The 22,606-nt window shown below is 42.3% G+C and overlaps 1 protein-coding gene across 1 annotated transcript in view; it reads left to right on the forward strand.

Moving 5' to 3' along the window:
- The window catches only part of ESYT1 (extended synaptotagmin 1), an 88,301-nt gene that overhangs the window by 59,104 nt on the left and 6,591 nt on the right, over positions 1 to 22,606 (forward strand). The window contains exons 18-30 of the mRNA XM_066585162.1: positions 829 to 1,005; positions 1,095 to 1,177; positions 4,134 to 4,182; positions 6,336 to 6,425; positions 6,622 to 6,717; positions 8,509 to 8,580; positions 9,514 to 9,600; positions 9,710 to 9,853; positions 13,328 to 13,491; positions 15,169 to 15,267; positions 17,235 to 17,366; positions 19,756 to 19,861; positions 21,403 to 21,452. Coding sequence (XP_066441259.1) covers positions 829 to 1,005; positions 1,095 to 1,177; positions 4,134 to 4,182; positions 6,336 to 6,425; positions 6,622 to 6,717; positions 8,509 to 8,580; positions 9,514 to 9,600; positions 9,710 to 9,853; positions 13,328 to 13,491; positions 15,169 to 15,267; positions 17,235 to 17,366; positions 19,756 to 19,861; positions 21,403 to 21,452 — 1,349 coding nt within the window. The remainder of the gene's footprint in view (positions 1 to 828; positions 1,006 to 1,094; positions 1,178 to 4,133; positions 4,183 to 6,335; positions 6,426 to 6,621; positions 6,718 to 8,508; positions 8,581 to 9,513; positions 9,601 to 9,709; positions 9,854 to 13,327; positions 13,492 to 15,168; positions 15,268 to 17,234; positions 17,367 to 19,755; positions 19,862 to 21,402; positions 21,453 to 22,606) is intronic.

Below are 22,606 nucleotides of genomic sequence, written 5' to 3' on the forward strand. Positions count from 1 at the left end.
CCTATTAAAGGAGCGGAGCACTGCATTGTAGTTTTCAGGAATGTCGATGTATTAACCATTCATCCTGCCTAACTTCACTTAAATACGTGTTGATATCTGTAATGGTATTGACAGAAACTCTATCTGTTTACATGCGGAATGGAGCATTGATTATACTGAAACCTGGTTATATGAGCTATGCAATTTTATCTGATATATTTGGCAAAGAAACGGATATCTGTCATCGACTTAGGCAAACTCTATACGTTTATTTGTGTTTATATATCTCTTTAACAGACAGAGCTTCTATTTAAGCAACATTTGAATAGGATGTTGTACAATTTGTTTTGTTAATGACCTGTAAGTGGTGAATTTACTGTATGGGAGTGGGGAAAGGCTTATGGATATCATTGGTATGCCTTTATGAAATTATTCTAGGGCAGTTTTAGGGTGAGGATTTGGCACAGGGTCACTCTTGTCAGGGCGATTACCCTGTTCAGGAGCGAGTGATAGGGCAAACATAGGCAGCTCCGAATTCCTTCTGCTGCTTCTCCAGCCTTGTATACCATTTTCTTACATCACCTTTTTGGTTTGTTTTGCTCATATCCTGTGTGGATCATAAGATTCACTTGCAAGCAATTGGGTCTTTAATGTATATCATAAAAAAGTTAAATGTTACTGTTTCATTTGGAGGCAGTGATAGAATTTGAGTGATGGGAGAACAGAGATATCTTTTCTTGGCAGTGATTTTCTTTCAGCATATATAACCTTTGTTGAAAAAAATAAAAATAAATGTATAGTACATGCGGTAACTTTATTTTATATCCCTTTTATTTTGTCTCAAACTAGAATGTGCTACGTGTCTTTGTTCGTGAAGCAGAAAACCTAATCGCAAAGGATAACTTCATGGGGGGTATGATTAAAGGAAAGTCTGACCCTTATGTTGTAATACGGTCTGGAGGAAAATCTGTTCAAACCAGAGTGATAAAGGAGACTTTGAATCCGTTTTGGGATCAGACCTTTGAGGTATTATTTCCATGCAGAGTCTTTTTTTGGATCATACTAGCTGCAGAAAGCCTTCCCAGTATAAACCATAAATTGCATTTACTCTGCAGATAATGGTTACTGATGTCCCAGGACAAGATATCGAGTTTCTGTTGTTTGATAAAGATATTGACAAGGATGATTCTCTCGGAAGGTCAGTATATATATCCTAAAAGAGACTGTCGATGCAGACTGTTCATAAAGAGACTGCTCCACGCGGGTATTGGCTGTCTTTGACAGTTGACACCGGCCTGCAACAGTCGCAAACGGGGATAACTCATGTCGCAGCTGTTAATGTGTGCAGATCAATCTGGAACTAAATGTCCCAAATGTCCCAGTCATGATATGATCATGAGGGTGCCATGTGGGTGTCACGGCAGCTTGGGGCCTTCTGCCATAATTGTTGGCCTACTAAGGTATACCTGTGGCACGTCTTTCATAGGAGGCCTGTTAAAGTACAGTATAACACAACACCTTAGTATTGCATTATACTTTATAAGTGATCAAACAATCGCAAGTTCAAGCCCCCTATTAGGACTAAAAAAATTATTAAAAGTTAAATTTAAAAAAAAATCCTTTTTCCCGGGTGTTGCATGAAAAAAAAATGTAAAAATTGGTATTGCTGTATTTATAAAGGTCCAATTTAGTAAAATATCACATTAATTCTCCATGGATAACACTGTGGATAACACTGTCATAAATAAAACCAGTCAATGCCATTATTGCTCTATTTTTTTTAGTCACCCTCTCTTTATGAAAAAATGGACTAAAAAATGAACAAGAAGTCTTACGTACCACAAAAAGGTAGCAATAAAAACTACAGGCCGCCCTATTAAAAACGAGCCCTCACACAGCCCTGTCAGCGGAAAAATAAAAAAATGATGGGGGTCAAAAATGGTGACAGAAAGACATTCATTTTTTTTTACAAAATATAGGTTTTTTTATACTTAAATATTTAAATTTGGTATTGCTGTAATTTTACTGACCAACAGGATTAAGATAAAATGTAATTTTTTTTACTGCATCATAAATGTTGTGATAACAACCTCACCCACAAAGGTGTAATTGTTTTTTTTGTTTTTTATTAATTTTGCCCCACTTAGAAATTTTCCAATGCATAATATGGTACATGAAATAGTACCATAGAAAAATATTACACATATTGCCATAATAATAATAAAAAAAAAAGTTAAGATGTTTTTTGAAAGTGGGAATACCAGAACTGCAGAATGTGACCTGGACGCAGGAGCATCAATGACCGTTGGTGATGAAAGGGTTAAATAATGAACTATTGTTGCGTTATACCAGTGTTTGAATATGGAAAGGGATAACGCAGCCACCTACGTTTCCACTTTCAAGAGTAGCTGCCAGTCCAGAGATGCCAATAATAATAAATTGATATGCCTCTTGTCCCGGATCTCGCACATAATGCAATATACACAGCCATCAGTGGAATGAACACATTAAGATAAATGAATTACTTGCACATAATAAATCAGTTAAGAGTTCACATGGGATCCAGATCATAAAACATCCGATTCTAGTTTTCGCCTACGTTGGCTGCTAGCTGGGCCTGACCTTTTCTTATCACAATAGTAAATTTATACAACCTGCCAATTGATGCATGGTGGTGGCTCAGTGGTTAGCACTGCTGCTTTCCAGTGCTGGAGTCAGATCCTATCAAGGACATCAGCATGGAGTTTGTATATTCTGCCCATGTTTGCGTGGGTACTCTAGTGTTCTCCCATACTTCAAAACCATAGTAATGAGTGAATGTAGATTATGAGCTCCCATGGGGACAGGCCCCCTATGTAAGTGATGACAATCAATGGAGAGCGCTACAGAATATGTATGTGCTACATAAGGCTTCGTGCACACGGGGCAAATAGAATTGCGGATCCCACGCTTATCACCGGCGCGGGTGATCCGCTTCTCAATTTGCCCATAGATGTGCGTGGAGATTCCTCTCTCCACACAGACATGTGGATTTTATTTGCAGACACAATGTGCCGAAAATAAAATCGCAGCATGCTCTATTTTAAGACGGCCTACGCACGGAAGGCTTTTTATTAAAGTCAATGGAAGCCGTCCGTCCTGCGGCCCGTCTGCAGTGAGCAGTACAGAAAAGAAGAAAAAAATGACAGGAAAGCAGGGTCGCCAGCAATTGGCACGGGCGGATTCCATGCAGGATTCCCCACGCAGAATCCCTGCTTGCCGTGTGCATGGGGCCTAAACGAGCAATGCATCCATGTTATAACAAGAGTTTACAAACTTACAGTATATAGTAACATTGTGTTTACCAAACATGTTGAAGTGCACAATTCATTCAATTGCAATCACAGTCACATAGTCCTAGAAATTCGGAGGCTGTCATGTATATGTAAGCTTTGATGCCCCTTGGGCTGGCTTAGGAAATAAAATAAACCTCACTGCCAGCCCCTTTAGACATATCACCAATTACCTGCAAATACGAAGGGAGGTGGATGGAGTAGGTTCCCTGCTAGGAAAATAAAAGTGAAACATTAGTTTGCTGAATTTTTACATTTTAGTACCACCACTTATGAAGCTTTATCATCAGATAAGATCTCTAAAGGGAATCTTTCATGCTTCCCTCTGAGAGCTGCATGCGGTGGTAACAGACGATGATTTGAACAATCTGTGTCTGTTATACCATTATGATGGGGTTTGGTTAACCTTAGTTGCAACGTGATGCAAGTGCACTCATGATACAGTCATGAGATGCAGGGTTCCCCGCCCCCCCCCCCACGGTTGAGTTTAACAGCTTACTCTCTATTTCTGTCTATAGAATCTGTCAATCAGCAACAATATCATCTGATCGCCGAGAGCGAGGGTTCACCTTGTTGGATTTTTTTTTTTTAGAGTTGTCTTTATGAGACAGCCCCTTATAATTTGCTATCCTAATAAGAGCATTCAGTTTTCCTCTTGCAGGTTTGAGAGAGTCCAGATTATTAGACAGTTGTTAACCAAGCGGTGAACTAACAGAATTGAATGCTGAATTTAAGAAGTAATACTATTTGGATGCAGATAACTTGGTAGTTATTGACTATTTTAACTTTAATTCCTGATCTTTTTCATGCCTTTCTTTTCAGCTGCAAAGTTGCTGTGAAAAATGTGCTAAAACACAAAAGCATTGATGAGGTAATACTTAACATCCTCTTATCTTCTATATTCGTAACCATATATGTTATGGGGGTTTCAATTCTGCACTGGGGATTCCCTTTTCTTGCTCCATTTGGGGAGCCAGAAAGGGGAATCCCCGTGGATGAACTGCTCTGTCTCTGGACGGAACCAAACTGTGCCAGAAGGAGTCCATTGACTATAATGGGGTCTACCTACCTTCCACCCAAGTACCCGGCTTTTGTATGGAAGAAAAGGCACTGCAATCAGTGTTTTTTTTACTTCCAGTATTTTCAGCCAGATGTACAACAGAACCTCCAGCCAGAGGTTCCAACGCAGATGTGAAACCGGCCTATGCGTTACATAAATTAGCATCCCTATCAACAAAATAGTTTATAACTTATACAGATGAGAAGTTTTGTCTTACTTTACTAACTTTTTACTGTTCCTTATATGAGCTATATGATTTTTTCATCTGTTTGTTCATACCTATCAACTAGGTGTCACATGTACATCTTGTCAGGGGTTCCATAGCTTTTGATGGCAAGAACTGCACAGCATACAGGACTTTCCTTGTCATCAAAATAATGGAACCTGACAGATCCCATTATAAGTGAGTGGGGCCTATCAGGTGTCACTCGGATCCATTGTATAATGAATCCAGAGCAACATCTTTGCTTCCATTCTCTGTGCACATGTGAATAGAGCCTATTACAGCAACAGAATGAAAATGCATCCTGTTACATTCGTTCAGGCAAGTAAGCACTAGGCCCACACAAACGTTACCAAAGGATAGGGAACACCAGGTGAACTACCACAGATTAGCATCTCTCCCTATCTTTTACTAAAGTAAGTGATACAGACCTACCTGAGCGGGGACATCGCCCCAATAAAGGGCTGCCCAGCGGTCTTTGAATCTGAGCCCTAGCTGCTCCTAGGAAACCACGCACCGTTGATAGGACACATACACATGCCACCACTAACTAGGACAACTGGACAGAGTAAGCAGACACACAGAGCCAAAATCTCACCATACAGCAGCAAATACACAACCATTAGTAGCAGATGTAAATGCTTTAAATGCCAGGTATTGGTTGAAATTTTGATCAAAATATGGAAGCTGGTGGGCCACTTCACAGCTCCTGGCTATACCGCTAGTCTCTACACTAACCAGGAGTCCCAACGACATAATCAAACAAAACCCAAACCACAAACCTTTCTTGCAGCCACCACACACAGAACCTGCTCACACCACACACAGAGAGAGAAATGAGAACAGAGACAGCTGACCACATGCACATCTAGGAAGACAGCTTTTATGTGTACTGACCGGGAGTGATTGGCTGACTGGAGAGACACACACGCCCAGCCAGCACAATCCCCCACACCTGAGCAAGAAAGCTGCAGATCATCTGTAGCACCACACATCCCAGGCAGGCGTGACACATCCATTAACATGCGATCCTTTCATTTTATCTACATTACATGTATATGTGTGTGTGTGTATGTATGTGTATATATATATATATATATATATATATATAATTATAATATTAGGGCTATTTCAGACGACCGTATATCGGCTCGGTTTTCACGCCGACCCGATATACGGTATCCTTGTCTGCAGGGGGAGGAGGATGGAAGAGCCAGGAGCAGGAACTGAGCTCCCGCCCCCTCTCCGCACCTCTCCACTATTAGCAATAACAGGGGGCAAGACGGCTGCAGAGCTAAGTGCCGACACTTAGCCCCGCCCCTCCCATTGCAAATAGTGCAAGGGGCGGGAGCTCAGTTCCTGCTCCTGGCTCTTCCATCCCTCCCCCCACCCCCCTGCAGACAAGGACACCGTATATCGACTCGGCGTGAAAACCGAGCCGATATACGGTCGTCTGAAATAGGCTGAAATAAGCCTTATAGTGTATACCTGTCAGGTATGTTATTTCCATATAAACAATGCTAATACAAAACAGAAGTACAATTCGTCATTGGTGTTAGTAATGTATTGAAAGAATCAACTCTGCTTATCTTTTCAGATGGAATCCTGTATATTTTATCCATTTTACATGTGCTCTCTCATGTGATTTCACTTATTTGTTAGTTGTCAGAAGTGATGCATAATGGACTGTGAGGAATGTTTTCACCAACTCTGTATCTTCATACTTGTCATTATCTGACAGTGGCTGCCATTAGAGGATGTCAAATCTGGAAAATTGCATGTAAAAGTGGAGTGTTTGTCGCTGCTCATGGATCCCACTCAGCTCGATCAGGTACCATCTGCATACTTCCTGCCTGCTCATTGCTGTCCCTCGCTTGCTCTGGCAGTACTATTCTGCTGACATGATGCCACGGTTGCACATATTCTCTTTGCCTCTTCTCATCTTACTCTGGTAATGCTATTTGGCTCTTATCAGTTTGCAACACTTGGATATTGTTAACCGTCTTCTCACTTACTTTCTATTTTAGGTGCTGATGGTGAACAGCCTTTCTCAATCTACACATAGTGAAGAATTCTCTACTGCCCTCCTGTGTGTCTATTTAGAGCGAGCCAGTGATCTGCCGGTGAGTTATTTAATATCATTGTGGCCCTTCCTGTTCATGTGAGATGTACAAACTGTGGTTGAGGAAAATGCCCCCAAAAAAGTCAAGAAAAAGAGGAGCAGCTAAAAAAATCATAAAATGTGCGACATTTATTAATGGTATGTGTCTTTTTGGACACAAAGTGTCAATTTAACTCTTCACTGCATGAACTTCGAAATACATGATAAAAATTATATTCTTTGTAATCTGCAACTGACCAGCTATGCCATCTAGTGGCTACTCTGAGAACCACGTAGTAATACCAATGGAGTGTCTCATATCTGTTACACCATGCAGTAGAGATGCAGAAACATTCCCTTGAGAAATATATGGAAATATGGGTACTGTATCATATATGATACAAAATGTAGTGAAAGGTTAAAGTATGCACTGAGATGGCATAAGGAAGAGGAAACTAATATGTCTAACGAGTTGCAACAAATTAATCATCACATTAAATAATGCATTTTATGATGTTACTAAATCTTGCCCTGTGTCTTGCAGTAGAATGCCTTCATTTGTTGTAGTCAGGCAGGTGTGACATACAGTGAAGCATCTGTTCATCCTTTGACTTCTTACACACTGCAAGAAGGTCTCCTTGCACTGTAATGAAACTGGAAGATTGTTAGATGTACATACTTACGAGGCAAGCCATGTAGATACTGTGGGGCCCTTCAAGACAGGGGGCCCATCCCTTGTTGATCCTATCCCCTCTGACATTAGGTGGAAAGATCCTGTGCAGGAATCCTGTCTCTATCAAACAAACAGGGGGAGTTATTAGCCCTAGCAAAATGTAGAAGAAATGAAGGGGGAAACAAACTCTGTACCCTTCTATCCTAGATGGCAAGACATAGCAACATCTTAGGCTATAGGCCACCCTCACGTCTATGTACTTCACTACCAAAGTGGTAGATGCCACCTTCCTTTCTTTAAAACAAAATAGAAATAGTGTTCATTTTTTTTAATGATTTTTGAATTTCTTTTCCCTTTTGTGATTATCATACATTGAATGGTTACTCTATAGACTTGTTATGGGAATAAATCATATTCCAAAAGTTTGCTCCAGATTGGTTATAATGAGAAGCTTCATGCATGAACATACGTATTTGGACTCACGGATGTTCTCCGTCAGCCCCCATACGCTTTTGCTTTATTGAAAGGAAGTATAATACAGTTATACTGAATATGACGCACCACTTGCATGCATGCCCCTCACAACATCATAACAACTCATGATTGGCCTTGTATGTAATGGCGCTATGTGAACATGTAATTCCTATATACCCAAGTAGGATAGACTTTATTAATATTCCAATCTGGACCGAAAGTATGCAGTCAGAGATAGGAAGTTCCTCTCCTTGATAGCTAGCGCTGGAAAGATGCATGTGAGGGGCGGTGGGGGGTTGGTTCTACTTCTACTTGTACATACCATACTATATTGAGCTAGTTAACCATTTTAAGAAACACATTTATATTATTATTACTACAATTACCTACTTTGGCTTTCAGAGCCACAGTAATTTCTTGTGATGTGCTTCTACAGGGGCGGTCCTATCAGTGACTGACAGCTATCTGTTTATGGCTGTGCATTTAGAGATAGCTGTCAATCATTGATAGGACCGCCCATTTGACCTCTAAGGTGAGAATGTGCAGAGATATAAATAAAATACAAGTTATACGGAATCTTTCCCCATATATATCAGTCTGTTCAGCTCCTCCTGCTGGACTGCATTTTCAATATGACAAGTTCTCTTTAACTTATTGTTTAAATAGGTAAAGAAAAGTACCAAACTGCCTACTGCAAGTGCCCAGATAACTGTGAGGAAAACTACCTACAAGACTAAGGTACTACTTAAAACCATACAGATTTAATTGTGTGTGTATACACTTAACTTTACAATCTTAACTACCGTATATACTCGAGTATTAGCCGACCCGAGTATAAGCCGAGTCAATAAGTTTTGCCACAAAAACTAGTACAACTTATTGACTCGAGCCGAGCTCTACTCTAGTATATACTAGGTAAAGAAAAAATGCAATACTCCCCTCCCCGCCGGCGTCTCTGTCCCCGGCGTAATGGTCTCCCCGGCGGTGTGGCAAGCTGCTTGAGAATTCTCCCCGTTCGGCTTTGTATTCCCCCGACAATAGTGCTGTGTAAGTAAGTGCTGTGATTGGATCGAGTGCCAGCCAATCACAGCCAGGGCTCGATAAACCAATCACAGCCATTCAGCGATGTCATCCACTGAATGGCTGGGAATGATCGAGCGCCGGCTGTGATTGGGGAATTCAAAGCCAAAGCAGGGAGATGACGGCGGGTAGAATTCTCAAGCAGCTTGCCGCACTGTCGGGTGGACCATCGCGCCGGGGACAGACACAGGCTGGGAGGTGAGTATTGCAAGTTTGTTTTGGGTTTTTTTTTCCCCTCACTCGAGTATAAGCCGAGGGGGGCTTTTTCAGCATAAAAAATGTGCTGAAAAACTAGGCTTATACTCGAGTATATATGGTAATTGATTAAAATAACCTTTAATTTAACTCCTCTATGAGAAACGTATTAAGGAAACACTGCAGGTATAACTGATGCACTCTATTACCCCTCATGCGGGGCCTGATGAGACTGGGATTCCGAGATAACACGGGGGAATTAGTTCTCTTCAGTGTTCCCTTCTTTTTACTCTTGAATTATTAGTATTACTTTGTACTTGTGTTTTTATTTACATTTTTGAAATTCAGCAACATACGTTTTCTTTTTTCACCTTTGCTAATATTCACTTACTTCAGGTTTCCTCGAAGAGCAGTGATCCAGTGTGGGATGAAAGCTGTGCATTCCTTATCAAGAACCCCAAAAATGAGACACTGCAACTTCAAGTTAGTAGGACACCATATTCTGGAGAATCGCTTCCAGTTGTAGTTCTTGAATATAAAGTATCCTCTTTACTTTGTCAGATGGTGATATCGGTTCTTTGTTTTCTTTAAGGTTCAAGATGAGTCTAAGTCTCTGGGGTCTCTTACCATACCGCTCTCTGATCTCATGACTGCTGACTCGATGACACTTGATGGCTGGTTCCCTCTCATTTCACCTGGAGCGAACAGTGAGGTTCTCATGAGACTTAAAATGAGGGTGAGTCCATGATGCTCTCTCCACATTACAGTCTAGACAATGATGGTCAATATGCAGGTCAGAAATTAAATGAAGAATAGGACTGGGGCGTATGGCTTTGCTAGGAATGGACAAGATCTGGAAACCAAATGCTGCCTAGTAAATGCAATTATTTTTCCATTGCAACTTGTGCTTGTGAAGGTTGGACACTTAAAAAAGGTTAGAGGAGGAAGTTAGACGCTTCTGAACCATGGTGGGGGAGAAGATTTCTTCAGGTCCTATGAACAGCGAGCTTTACTAACATCGAAGGACTAGATTGTGTCAAGCCAAAAACGTCCCTAGAGGCGAATATTTTAAATTTTTTTTATTTTTTTTTTTTTAAAAAAAGCTTATTTTGGACACATCATGTGAGCAAATGGACTGGAGAAGGATATTATGCCGCGGTTTGTCAGTGGTCATCAAAGAACTCACTTGTTAGAATCAATCATGGCAGATACTAGCATAACTACCCTGTTTCCCTGAAAATAAGACATAGTATGATTTACCAGAATTTTGAGGATGCAAAATGATTTTTCAGGCTTTTTGAGGATGCTTGAAATATAACCCCTACTCCAAAATTAAGCCCTGCTAACAGTTAATTTAAAAAGTCAATTTAAATAGTGTCCAGGCAGCTATACATGTAAAAAAGTTAAACCTTTTTGAACAAAAATTAATATAAGACACTGTCTTATTTTCGGAGAAACACAGTATTTGCCAGTTAAAAGAAGCTGTACTTGATAGACAAAAATGGCGAGAGTTGATCCATAGGGTGACCCAGAGTCAGCAACGACTGAATGGTTAATCGTCATCATACAGGCTGATGATCGGAGCCAAGCGTTCCTTAGAACGCTCATTCACCCCACAATCAGCTGTGTTAAAGAACAAACTATTAGCCAACAATTGAGCAAATGCTCATTCGTCAGCTGATCGGTTTGTTAATGTGAACATGTATGTACAGCCAGGTCTATAGGAACAAACTATCCCATTAGCTATCATTCATCCCTATAGGCCAATTCTTGTCCCGTGCTAAAAAAATAAATCAAGTGCCGTTCGACATGTGTGTCAATTGGCAATAGTTGCAACAAACCACAATCTCAGCTCTTGTAAAAAGGCCATAACACATCTACAGCTTTCTTGCTTGATTGTCCTGCTCGTATGATATTTAACCCTTTGCAATCCAATTTTGGATTCAGGGTTTCCCAGGGGGCTTTCTCTTTCTGCCATTATACAATGGCGCCATCTGCTGGCTAAAGTCAGTACTGCGATATATGACATGCTGGAGAGGCCCCCGAAAACAGAGCGGCCAGTAATCTATAGTAAGAATACCCTGACGGCCGTCTTCCGACTTCGGAGCTGTACAGCCTTCAGTCAAAATGTCTTTAGACATCAGACAGTGGATTGGAAAGGGTTAAAGGGGTTGTCCCGCAGCAGCAAGTGGGTCTATACACTTCTGTATGGCCATAATAATGCACTTTGTAATGTACATTGTGCATTAATTATGAGCCATACAGAAGTTATAAAAAGTTTTTTACTTACCTGCTCCGTTGCTAGCGTCCTCGTTCCCATGGAGCCGACTAATTTTCGCCCTCCGATGGCCAAATTAGCCGCGCTTGCGCAGTCCGGGTCTTCTGCTTTCTTCAATGGGGCTCCGTGTAGCTCCGCCCCGTCACGTGCCGATTCCAGCCAATCAGGAGGCTGGAATCGGCAATGGACCGCACAGAAGAGCTGCGGTCCACGGAGGAAGAGGATCCTGGCGGCCATCTTCACCGGTAAGTATAGAAGTCACCGGAGCGCGGGGATTAAGGTAAGCGCTGAGCGTTTTTTTTTTTACGTCCCTGCATCGGGGTTGTCTCGCGCCGAATGGGGGGGGGGGGGGGTTGAAAAAAAAAATCCCGTTTCGGCGCGGGACAACCCCTTTAAGGCTTTGTTCACTTTATGTTCAAGCCTTCTTTCGAAGATGTATCTCTAGAGTATGTCAAAAAGAATACTACTTTGACATCTGCTAGGTAAATGGGGCCCTATGATAATGTGTGACGTATGTACCATGAGTTTTTCCCACACGTGTGCCTAGAGTAGTGTAAGAACGTGATGTAAATGGAGCCTAATCCTGCCATGTAACAACAAGAATTATTAACACTGTGCGACAAATATTTAAAAAATTTTGTCACAGAAAGTAATTGATACGTTTCTGTAAAATTAAACATTCTGATTACACTGGTAAAACGGAATAATAGCAGCATGTCTCATTTTCAAGTTATTTAACCCCTTAGTGACCAAGCCTTTTTTTTTTTTTCGTTTTATAAATATCGTAACTCCTTTATTTATCCATCCCTGTAAAAATTGAAATTCCGCCATCTTTCGGTGCGTCTTGTTTCTACGACGCACAAACTGCAACAAAAATGACATGATAGCTTTATTCTATGGGTCAGTACGATTACTAGGATACCAAACTTTTATGTAGTTTTTTTGTTTGTTTTTACGGTACCACTTTCAATTTTTCAAAGAGCTCCTTTCTTGTTGGACGTACCATTTTCGAATACATACAACTTTTTGATCACTTTTCATTTGCATTTTTTTTCTTGGAGACAGAATGATCAAAAAAAGCACATTTCTGGTATTCATAAAAAATTTTGGGGACAACGTTCCCCGTGCGGGGTAAATAATGCATTACTTTGAAAGATCGGACTGAACATGTATTTTTGTTTTATGATTTTGATGCTTTTATTTAGTCCTAACCAATGACCTGTAAAAACACAGTTCATTAATTACAACTTACTGGTGGATGATCAACAGTGTTTACGCCACGTGGAAACATACCCTATAAGTTACATAAACCTACCCTTATAGTTGCGCAATCGCTTTTGTTATTCTTTTTATTAAGCAAAGTTAACGGCGAGCCGACTGGATTAACTGTATTGGCAGATTTTCAAGAAATACAATGCAACAGCAATTAGATTACATTATTCTCCATAACAGGAAAACCTTACGTGGCAGAAAAAAACGGATATCATATTTGAATTCAGCGCTCTAAAATTACTGTAAGCCACCTATCTGCTTATCTGTTACAAAAATGTGTTGCACAGTGTAATGGATACATCCAAAAAATCTACATCCTAAAAATTAAGGATTAATGTCAATCCTGGAGAGTTGGTGGCCCTCTGAGCCAACCATGTCCCATCAGTATGACTAATATATTGTTCAAGTATTTACTTCAATTGCATTTAGGTTAAATGGTTTGTCCCAAAATCGACTGCTAGTGTGATTCTTGAAAACAAGAATATCCACAGTTACAGCGGAGCGGTGGCAGTAAAAGCAGCCACCTTCTATTAAATTAATGGGAGCTACAGACACCTACAACTGCTGTCAAACTCAGTAATCTGAACCCCAATAAAATATGCATTTTACATGTTCCTGTCGAAGCCGTATTTTATACTGAAATTGCATCTTTTTTTTCAGATTCTCTCTTCTCCTAGTGTCAGTCCTGATATTCAGGCTCTTACATCTTCTTCAACTCCAAGACCACCAAGCCCTCAAAATACAGCATTTAGCTTAGAGTCTGCTGTGGACAATGAGGAAAGCGCTACAGGGAAGCTGAGACAAAGGCTACCCAATGCAAACAGGTGAGAATTAGCATTTATACCACTTGGTTAGAAGTAGAGATGAGCGAGTATACTCGCTAAGGCATATTACTCGAGCGAGTAGTGCCTTAGCTGAGTATCTCCCCGCTCGTCTCTAAAGATTCGGGGGCCGTCGGGGGGGCGGTGAGCGGCAGGGAGATAGTGGGGAGGAATGGAGGGGAGATCTCTCTCTCCTCCCCCCCCTCCCCTCCCGCTACCCGCCGCAACTCACCTGTCACCGGCGCCGGCCCCCTAATCTTTAGAGACGAGCGGGGAGATACTCGGCTAAGGCACTACTCACACTAGTAATGTGCCTTAGCGAGTATACTCGCTCATCTCTAGTTAGAAGTAAACTTTGGGGCTTATTTACATTTCAAGATTGACAGTTTTCTGGTGCAAATTATGCCAGAAAACTGTCTTGCATGCTTTGTGCCACATTTAGGCCTAATGTCCACGGGCAGATTTCATTTGCGGAGTCCGAGTGGGGCACCTGCGCGGAAGATCAGTAATTGAAGCCACCCATAGGGAAGCATGGGCGTCCACAACTCAATTAACACATACGATTCTGTTTTCTGGATTCTGCATGCAGAAAACAAATCGCAGCATGCTCCATTTTAGGGCGCATTCCGTACGGACGGCTTCCATTGAAGTCAATAGAAGCCATCTGAGCCATGGCTCGTCTGTAATTCATATATTGCGAATGGGCTGCTGATTCCACAGGACAGCAAAAGTTTACAAAAATTAATCTACTGAGTCACAGTACAGAAAATAGATGACCTGGACCGGAACGCAGGGTCCTCGTGCACGGGCAGATTCTGCTACAGAATTTCACATGCGTAATCTGACCCACCCGTGGATATGAGGCCTTACTATGTGCTTTTAGACACTTTCACACAGGTTACACCTCTTTTCAGATTAGTTGGAAAACTAAATTGCGGCAAAATTTTGCCATAATTTTTTTGTCGTAAACTAAGCCAACTAGTAGATGGTCTAGACTTAGACTGGACAGTCTTACAATTCAACAGATTTATCGTTTAGCAAAGCTATTGTGATAAACCTGGCACATTTTTAAGACTGTCTAGTCTAGGGGTGCTTTTACATAGGACAACCTGTCGGGCAACAGATACCGGACAGGTCATCCCAGCGATAATCGTTCCTATGCTTTTACACAGGAATGAGCATCTCTGATTAAATGGATTTAGAAAAATTTAATTCTGAAAAACCCTTTAAGCTTTTCACTATATTTAAGGGGGCTTTGAAGGTGGTAGTCTCTTTAAATAATAAGCCTAATCTTGGATTTATACAACCAAAACCACTTTTAACCTCATAAATCACAAGGCAAAATAATACACTTATAAGGCACCTATCCAATATAGTTCTTATCAAAACTTATATCCCTCTGTACATTAAAGATATAGGGGCCACAAATAAGTTTGTGAATATATTCTATATTCTATGCTATATCCTTCGGCCACTTTGCTTTATTATCCATCTCCTATCCAGTAAAGCACAAGTACTGTGATGATCGGTAGGTTTTCCTCCATCTGGGAACTTCCCGGCTTTTAAATCTGACTGGAAGTCTTATTCTAGTGCAATATTTTCTTGATACGCCCTCATTCGTTTTAAGAATAAAGTCAAGAACTTCAAATAGAAAAAATGTGCTTTAATGTTTTCCCACAGTGACGCAGATCCCATGGAATCCAACGCAAGTCAGCTCCATGTAACCGTGTATTATCCACCAAAAGAGGGCAAGCTTTTAGCAGTAATGCACAGCTGCAGGTAAGCTTAATATAGGTTTTTAGGATTACCTGTTCAGATTGATAACACATTAATGTGTCCAGATATGTACTATAACCCCTTTAACCCTTTGCAATCCAATTTTGGATTCAGGATTTCCTAGGGGGCTTTCTCTTTCTGCCATTATACAATGGCGCCATCTGCTAGCTAGAGCCAGTACTGCGGTATAGGACATGCTGGAGAGGCCCCCGACAACAGAACTGCCAGTAATAGAACGTGACAATACCCTGCCGGATGTCTTCCGACATCGGAGCTGTACAGGCTATAATCAGAATGTCTTCAGACGTCACAGTGGATTGGAAAGGGTTAATCCCAATTCTGGGACTCCGTCACCAGCTATAAGCACCATGATCTACGTTATGTCGCTCATATGGCAGGTTCCCAGGAGCACGAGTATTTTTTATACTTGCGGTGCCCATGCTGGCAGCCCTGGGAAGAGATGGCACTAGGATGCACTATGAGAAGAAGTCAGACTGGCAGCGGGTGTGATGCTCTGCGTAATGTTCTACTGGTAAACTTTGGGTCATAGAATTCATATGGATGTTACTTTGACACCTACAACCTACCTACACATTGTACCGCCCAAGTACACGCCTTCATGGCAGAGGTATTCCCTAATGACAGTGGCGTCTTTCATGCAGAATAATGCACCCGGCCGCACTACAAAATTGTTCAGGAATGGTTTGAGGATCATGACGAAGAGCTCAAAGTGCTTACCTCCAGATACTCCAGAACTCAATATGAATGATCAAGTATCTGGAGGATGTCCTGAAAGCATAAATCCTATCCATGGAGGCCGCATCTCACGACTTACAGAATTGAAAGGGGGAAATTTACTAATCCTGGCATTTGCAAAACCAGATTTAGTAAGATTTTCACTGGGCTCATGGTGTGCTGAATACATGAAGAGATGTATTCAGCGCAGCTCCGTGCGCCTTCTCTGACATGTACAGCAGGCCCATTTCTGGTATAATTTTAAGCCACTTTCTGGTGTAAATTTATACAAAAATCTGTCAGTCTGGGGAAGCCACACACCCTCCCGACAAGCCCTGCCCACATTTTCAAAAAAGGGTCTTGGGACGTTGCAGAAAGTTAAAAAGTAGAGTTGAGCAAACGTACTCTGTCAAGCTTGATGCTCGTTTGAGTATTAGCGTACTTGATGGTGCTCGTTACTTGAACGAGCATCAAGCCGTTCGACCCCCGCCCCAGTTTTTGGCTCCTCCCCGCTGTGACGTGCCTGTTTTGTCCCCTCCCCACTGCGATGCAGTGTGCATCAATGGCAAATTTTTTGTCTGGGAGGCAGGAGAGACAGAGCGAGAGAGACTGACCGAGAGCGACCTAGAAAAAAAAAAAAAGCTCGGCACCCGGCGTCCCACATGCAAAAATGCTCTAGTCTCCCATTGTAGCCAATGGGGTTCGTTACTCGAGTAGAGCTCTCAAATTTTACGAAAAGCTCGGCTCGAATAACGCGGACCCGAGCATTTGGGTGCTCGCTCATCTCTAGTAAAAAGCTTTTTGGAAGCTATTAACGGACTCGGAATATTCGATATATGCTGTGGTGAACTGGATTTATGTATTCATTGGCAGATTGGGTGAAAAACCACTTCTATGAAGTATTGATGCCGCATCCTTCTGTTATACTATAGATACAGATACTTTGTGTGGAAAGGTATCCCATCAATCTTATAAGAATGGACAACTGATAGGATTACTATAAAAAAAGCAGGAATCCTGCCGCCAAAAACACGTTTGAACATATTGAATTATATACATATTATCGGCTAATTTCCCTGTCATATATACTGTCTAATGACTATAGCAATATTCAGTCCTTGGAGGCTTAGACTTATATCTTGCACTCAACTATCTTGTAGATGCATTATTCTTTTCTGTTCATTTTGAAGGGACTTTAATATCCTTTTTTTTTTTTTTTTATTAAACTTTGTCAGGAACTTAAATGTTGGTTCCAGGGAACTCCCTGATCCGTACCTGTCAGCCATCTTGTTACCAGATAAGAACCGTTCCACAAAACGGAAAACCAGTGTGAAGAAGCGGACCATTCATCCAGAGTTCAATGAAAAGTAAGCACTTCCCTCACATCTGACAGATTCCCAGTATGTCTATATTCACATAGTGATCAGGGAGTCAGTGGCACAATGTAGATGCATAGCTAGTAGGGGCGCGGCAGCCGTGGACCCATTTACATGGTGGAGCTCACCAGGGGTGCACTAGTCGTGTGGCCGTTCCAAGTACCGGCCGGGAGGTTACTAGCTGCCTGCCAGCGCCACTGCTGCTCTGCATCTGATAGCAAGGACAGCACCACTGGCGCTGACACAGGGATCAAGTAGGTTTGCCTCATCGTCCTCCTCCCTGCGGAGCTAACGGCAGCAAGAATAGCAAGGAGAACTCCAGCGGTACTATACAGTGATTTAGTGCTTTATGTGCATGGCCATGTCTCTTCCCCCAACTTCGGCAACAGGAGGAGGACGATGGGCCGCAGCTACCAACCCCATCTTAAAAAGAGGGCACAGGAGGAGGGAAGGCGACACTGACAGCAAGAAATGTTTCACTGTCCACTAATGTATGTATGTATATGTGTATATGCGTGTGTGTGTGTGTGTGTGTGTGTGTATATATATATATATATATATATATATATATATATATATATATATATATATATATATATATATATATATATATATTATATAAAGTGTGTGTGTATGTATATGTGTATATATATATATATATATATATATATATATATATATATATATATATATATATATACACATGTGTGTGTAAATAATGTATGTGTGTGATTCATCTTTAAGGGGTTGTCTCCTTTATCGAGATTACCAAGCATGGGTTTCCTTAATCAAAATAGAACCAGTGCATTATACTTGCTCGCCATCAGATGATTGCCATTGCAACCCAACCTCCCAGGGTGCTTTGACAACCCCTTTAACAACACACGTTCGGGGGATGTATGGAGGGGAATCGTCAGCTCGACCACTCTCTGTACAATGCGGGTGCTGGTTGTTTTTTACAGCCGACACCAGCTCACAACAGCTCAGAGAATCCACCCCGCTCACCGGAGATGTTTACCCTTTAAATGCTGCCGTCAATTCTGACGACAGCATTTAAATGCCCTGACTGATATTTGGAGGCCCCCCCGCGAAGAGATCGCGGGTTGCTGTGCGGTTGTCATGGCAGCCAGAGGCCTTCTGAAAGGCCCCAGAACTGCCATTGCAGAGTGTTTATCAAGCCATTTCTGTGGCATGACTTTAGAGAATGCCTGTTAGATGGCGGTATGATGTAATGCTATGGCATTAGATAATACTGCACGAGCGATTGAAGCATCGGAAGTTCTTGTCTCCTAAGGCAGTGTTCCCTCGACTCCAGTCCTCAGGGACCCCAACAGGTCATGTTTTCAGGATTTCCTCAGTATTGCACAGGTGATGTAGTTATTGTCGGTGCCTCAGACATTGCCACAGGTGTTCTTACTATAGGATATCTTACCATGGTAAATCAGCATGTAATACATCAGATGACGCCTGCAGCAGCTAAGGTACGTATTATGACATGCTGATAACATACTGCAGCAGATGAGATATGTATTATACCATTCTGCAGCAGGTGAGGTGTATTAAGAGGTTCTGCAGCAGCTGATTTTTTAAAATGAATAAACTTCTGTTAGGGCATCCTTGGTGTTGATTGACGCTCCAGTCTTGTGTTGCCTCACTGTTTGCCGCACTGAAATCATGCTGATGCCATCAAATCAATACCAAGGGGAGGCACGGGATTGGTTTTACCGAGGAGAGCCTCAGCATTTGCTATGCTTGTGAACACCCGCAACTTGTGAGCTCATCCACCTACTGGAATAAAGTAATTTTCTCTGCTATTCCAATGCATTTAACGGTCACATCGTGTGTTCCACTCGTTTTCAAATCCCCTACTCAGCGGCGTTAGTGGTTTGGTAAGCAGAATTGGTCTCATAGACTCACTTTAAAGGGGTTGTCCGGGAATTCACTACTGATGACCTATCCTTCTAAGTGGCTCAACTATTGATGACTTATCCTTAGGTCATAGGTCATTAATAGTCAAGTAGCGGACAACCCCTTGAAGCCCATGAGATGCAGCTTCTGAAAAATGGGCTGAGCGCAGCAAGTCCTGGGCTGGTTATATTGCTCTCAAACTCTTCTTCATCAAAGGTAATGTAGCAGCATTCAGAAAGCATTGTCCTCTGCTAAGGTATCTACCGGGTGCTTATAATCACTATGATTAGGATGAAGCTCTGCACTTGTTAGCATATCTTACCTGTGTTGGAGGCCCATTCAGACCCCCGATGTGTTTCTGGTTCCCCTTCCTGTAATGAACTCCTAGCTCTGACTCTGGTACAATGTAAAGACTGGCAAATGTATGTAGTGCTTTGTATAAAGCTCTTATATATCCTTGTGATTACTGCAGGCTGGAGTGGGAAATGCCGTTGGAGGAAGCAATGAGGAAAAAACTAGAAATCTCAGTGAAAAATAGTGTGTCCTTCATGTCAAGAGACAAGGAACTGTTTGGAAAGGTACGGCTTATTAAAATGCAGGAGACCAGACGAAATATATTCTTCTCGCTCTTGATGATCGCTCGTTGAATGGAGGCAGAGTTCTGGTGATCGCTTCTGGTTGCTCGCCTCCATTCACAGTAAACAGGCAGTCATTCATAGATGAACTATTGCCTGTTCACAAGGGCCGATTATTGCTTGCCTGCCTAAACTGAACAACGAATGATAAGCAAAAGAATTATTGTTCATCGTTCGGTCATTGGCAGCGTTTATCCTGAATGGTTATCAGGGGTTGTCTAGTTTTAAACTATGCATGGCCTATCCTCAGGATAAGTCATCGATAGTAGAACGGTGAGGTCCATTAAAATGAATGAGAACTTGGCCTGCGGTAGCAAGCCTGGTCACTGCAGTTGGAGCGCCTACTTCATGCAGAAATCGGCTCAGTATATGAGTGCATTGGCCTAGTGAATAGCGGGCGATAACAGGCACCCACTAATCTACTATTGATGACCCATACTGGGTCATTTTCTTTTTTTTATATATTTCTTTTTATTTTTGTAACTTTTTTTTTTTTTCTCCTATCTATGACACTCACGACGTCCTATTAGATCTCTGGGTTCATTCACATTCTTTTTTTTTTTTCTTCTTCACACTTTTCCACTGTAGCTGGGACATCCATAGGAGCCTCAGTCACAGGAGAAAACCTTCCCCTGTAGTGACCATAGTCACTGGCAGAGCTGGTCAGGTTCTGCTGGGACCCTGCACCTCTGCTGTAACAGGGAGGACCCGGCGGTAACGTGATTGCCGGGCCACATAGTGGAAGAAACCCTTCTTGTTTGTCATTCAGTTTCTGCAGGATTTAAAATCATTGTTGGCTCGTTCACTTGTCCTTCCATTTAAGCAGTTCTTGTTCAATGTTTAACATGGGGAAGATGAGCACTGAACAAGAAGTAAATACTTCTCGTTGAACGTGTCAGCGATGAATCTGCCTGTCTACACAGGCTGCACGAGGTTGAATGAGCTGGTGATGACGACGCTAGCTCGTTCACTCGAGCGCAGTGTAAAAGAACCCAAAGGCCACCTGCAGACAGCCAGGTCGGATTCGGCCGGGAGAATTCTCGCAGCGGGACCCAACCCGAGCCCCTGCAGAGACCAGCGCAGCACTCACCTGCTCCAGCGGCTCCGGTTCTTTGATGTGCCGGCGCATGCGCAGACCGGAGCCGGCGGCTGGGGAGGGACATTTCTGTGCGAGGCTGTGCAAGCCCCGCACAGAAATAGAGCATGCCGCGATTTGTTTTCTGCGCGTGATTTCGCGCAGACAAATTGCGGCCGTCTGCCTAGGATTACGTTTTCTAATGCAATTCTATGGCAGCTTCCATGGGCGGAAATTCTGCGGGAAATTCCGCGGCGGAATTTCCTGCAGAATTTCCCGCCCGTGTGCAGAGGGCCTAAGAAAGACTAAACCATCATAGAGAGAGCAAATTACCAAACCTTAGTGTGAACAATCCACAGTCCTGCTTACATCTCATACTGATGAGATCTGTCTTCTCCTCATTCTACAGGTTATTATTGACCTTTCTCAAGTGGACTTGTCCAAGGGATTAAATCGATGGTAAGTTTTTGTAATGTTTCAGAATATACCACCATTTGCACACATCATAACTTTAGGGGATTTTGCACTAGTGTGCATGAGGGAATGCCAACTTTCCTCCAACCATGGGTGAAACAAGAGTAAAGCAGGTTGGATTCTAAAAAAACGGATCATTTGTTCTACCAGGAAACAAACCTCTTGACAGAAGTGTCTAGCGGCAACTTGTCCCACTCATCCCTATAGAATAAACACTTGACCAAACGGAGCGTTGACTACACGCTTCACCACATTGAGCATGCGTGTTTCTAATAAGTCTATATAATGTGTATGGGTGGCTTTACATGTAACAATCATCACAATTAACTGACCAAAAGATTGATATACGTAAATCCTGATCATCGCATTTCTTTTCTCATTGAGGTTGTAGAATATACTTGTGTTTGCTTTATTCTCCTTTTAAAAGAGGCCTACCAGAAAGCTTGTTGTAGATGCCTCATTACAAGGTGCAAATCTTCTGACTCCTTTCATGCTTCCTGCAGTCATTTGCAACGGTGCCAGAGGGAATGGAGCCTTTACAGATCATAGATAGTTGTAGCTGTTATTAGATTGCAGTCTTGTATATGCCATCTCTGTGAAACCTAAAACCTTGATAACTAGTATCAGCAGATGACTTTTAGGCATCTGCATTTGTAATGGAGACTGTTCAAGTAGACTGACTTAGAAAAACGTCTTGTTTTTCTGATGGGGAGACTTCCAGAAACTCCAAATGTTACTTTCTACTTTACTTTGAAAATATATGAGTCATAATGCATAGTGTAGTACTTAAAGGTATTATTGTATCTTGTCACCACCATGAAGAATGGGTGGAGACTTGATGCCCCATGGTGGAAATGCAGCAAACTCCTGGAAGTGCCTCCGGCAGGGCCACTGTGGCACTCCTGACCGGGCAGCTCCTGGAACCGGCACTGCCGCTGCGAACCCTGCAGCTCCTGGCCGGCCAGCTCCTGGAAGCGGTTTCCGCAGGGCCGCTGACGCAGCTCCTGTTTCTGGATTCGGCTAGCTCCTGGAACCTGCTCCAGCAGTCCCGCTGCGCCTGCTTCTGCTCTTGCTCCTGCTAGGACAGCTCATGGATGCGACTCTGGCAGTAACACAGCTCCTGGACGGGAGTGCAGCCA

This window comes from Eleutherodactylus coqui, chromosome 1, assembly GCF_035609145.1.
Source record: "Eleutherodactylus coqui strain aEleCoq1 chromosome 1, aEleCoq1.hap1, whole genome shotgun sequence".
In the NCBI taxonomy this organism is placed as follows: domain Eukaryota; kingdom Metazoa; phylum Chordata; class Amphibia; order Anura; family Eleutherodactylidae; genus Eleutherodactylus; species Eleutherodactylus coqui.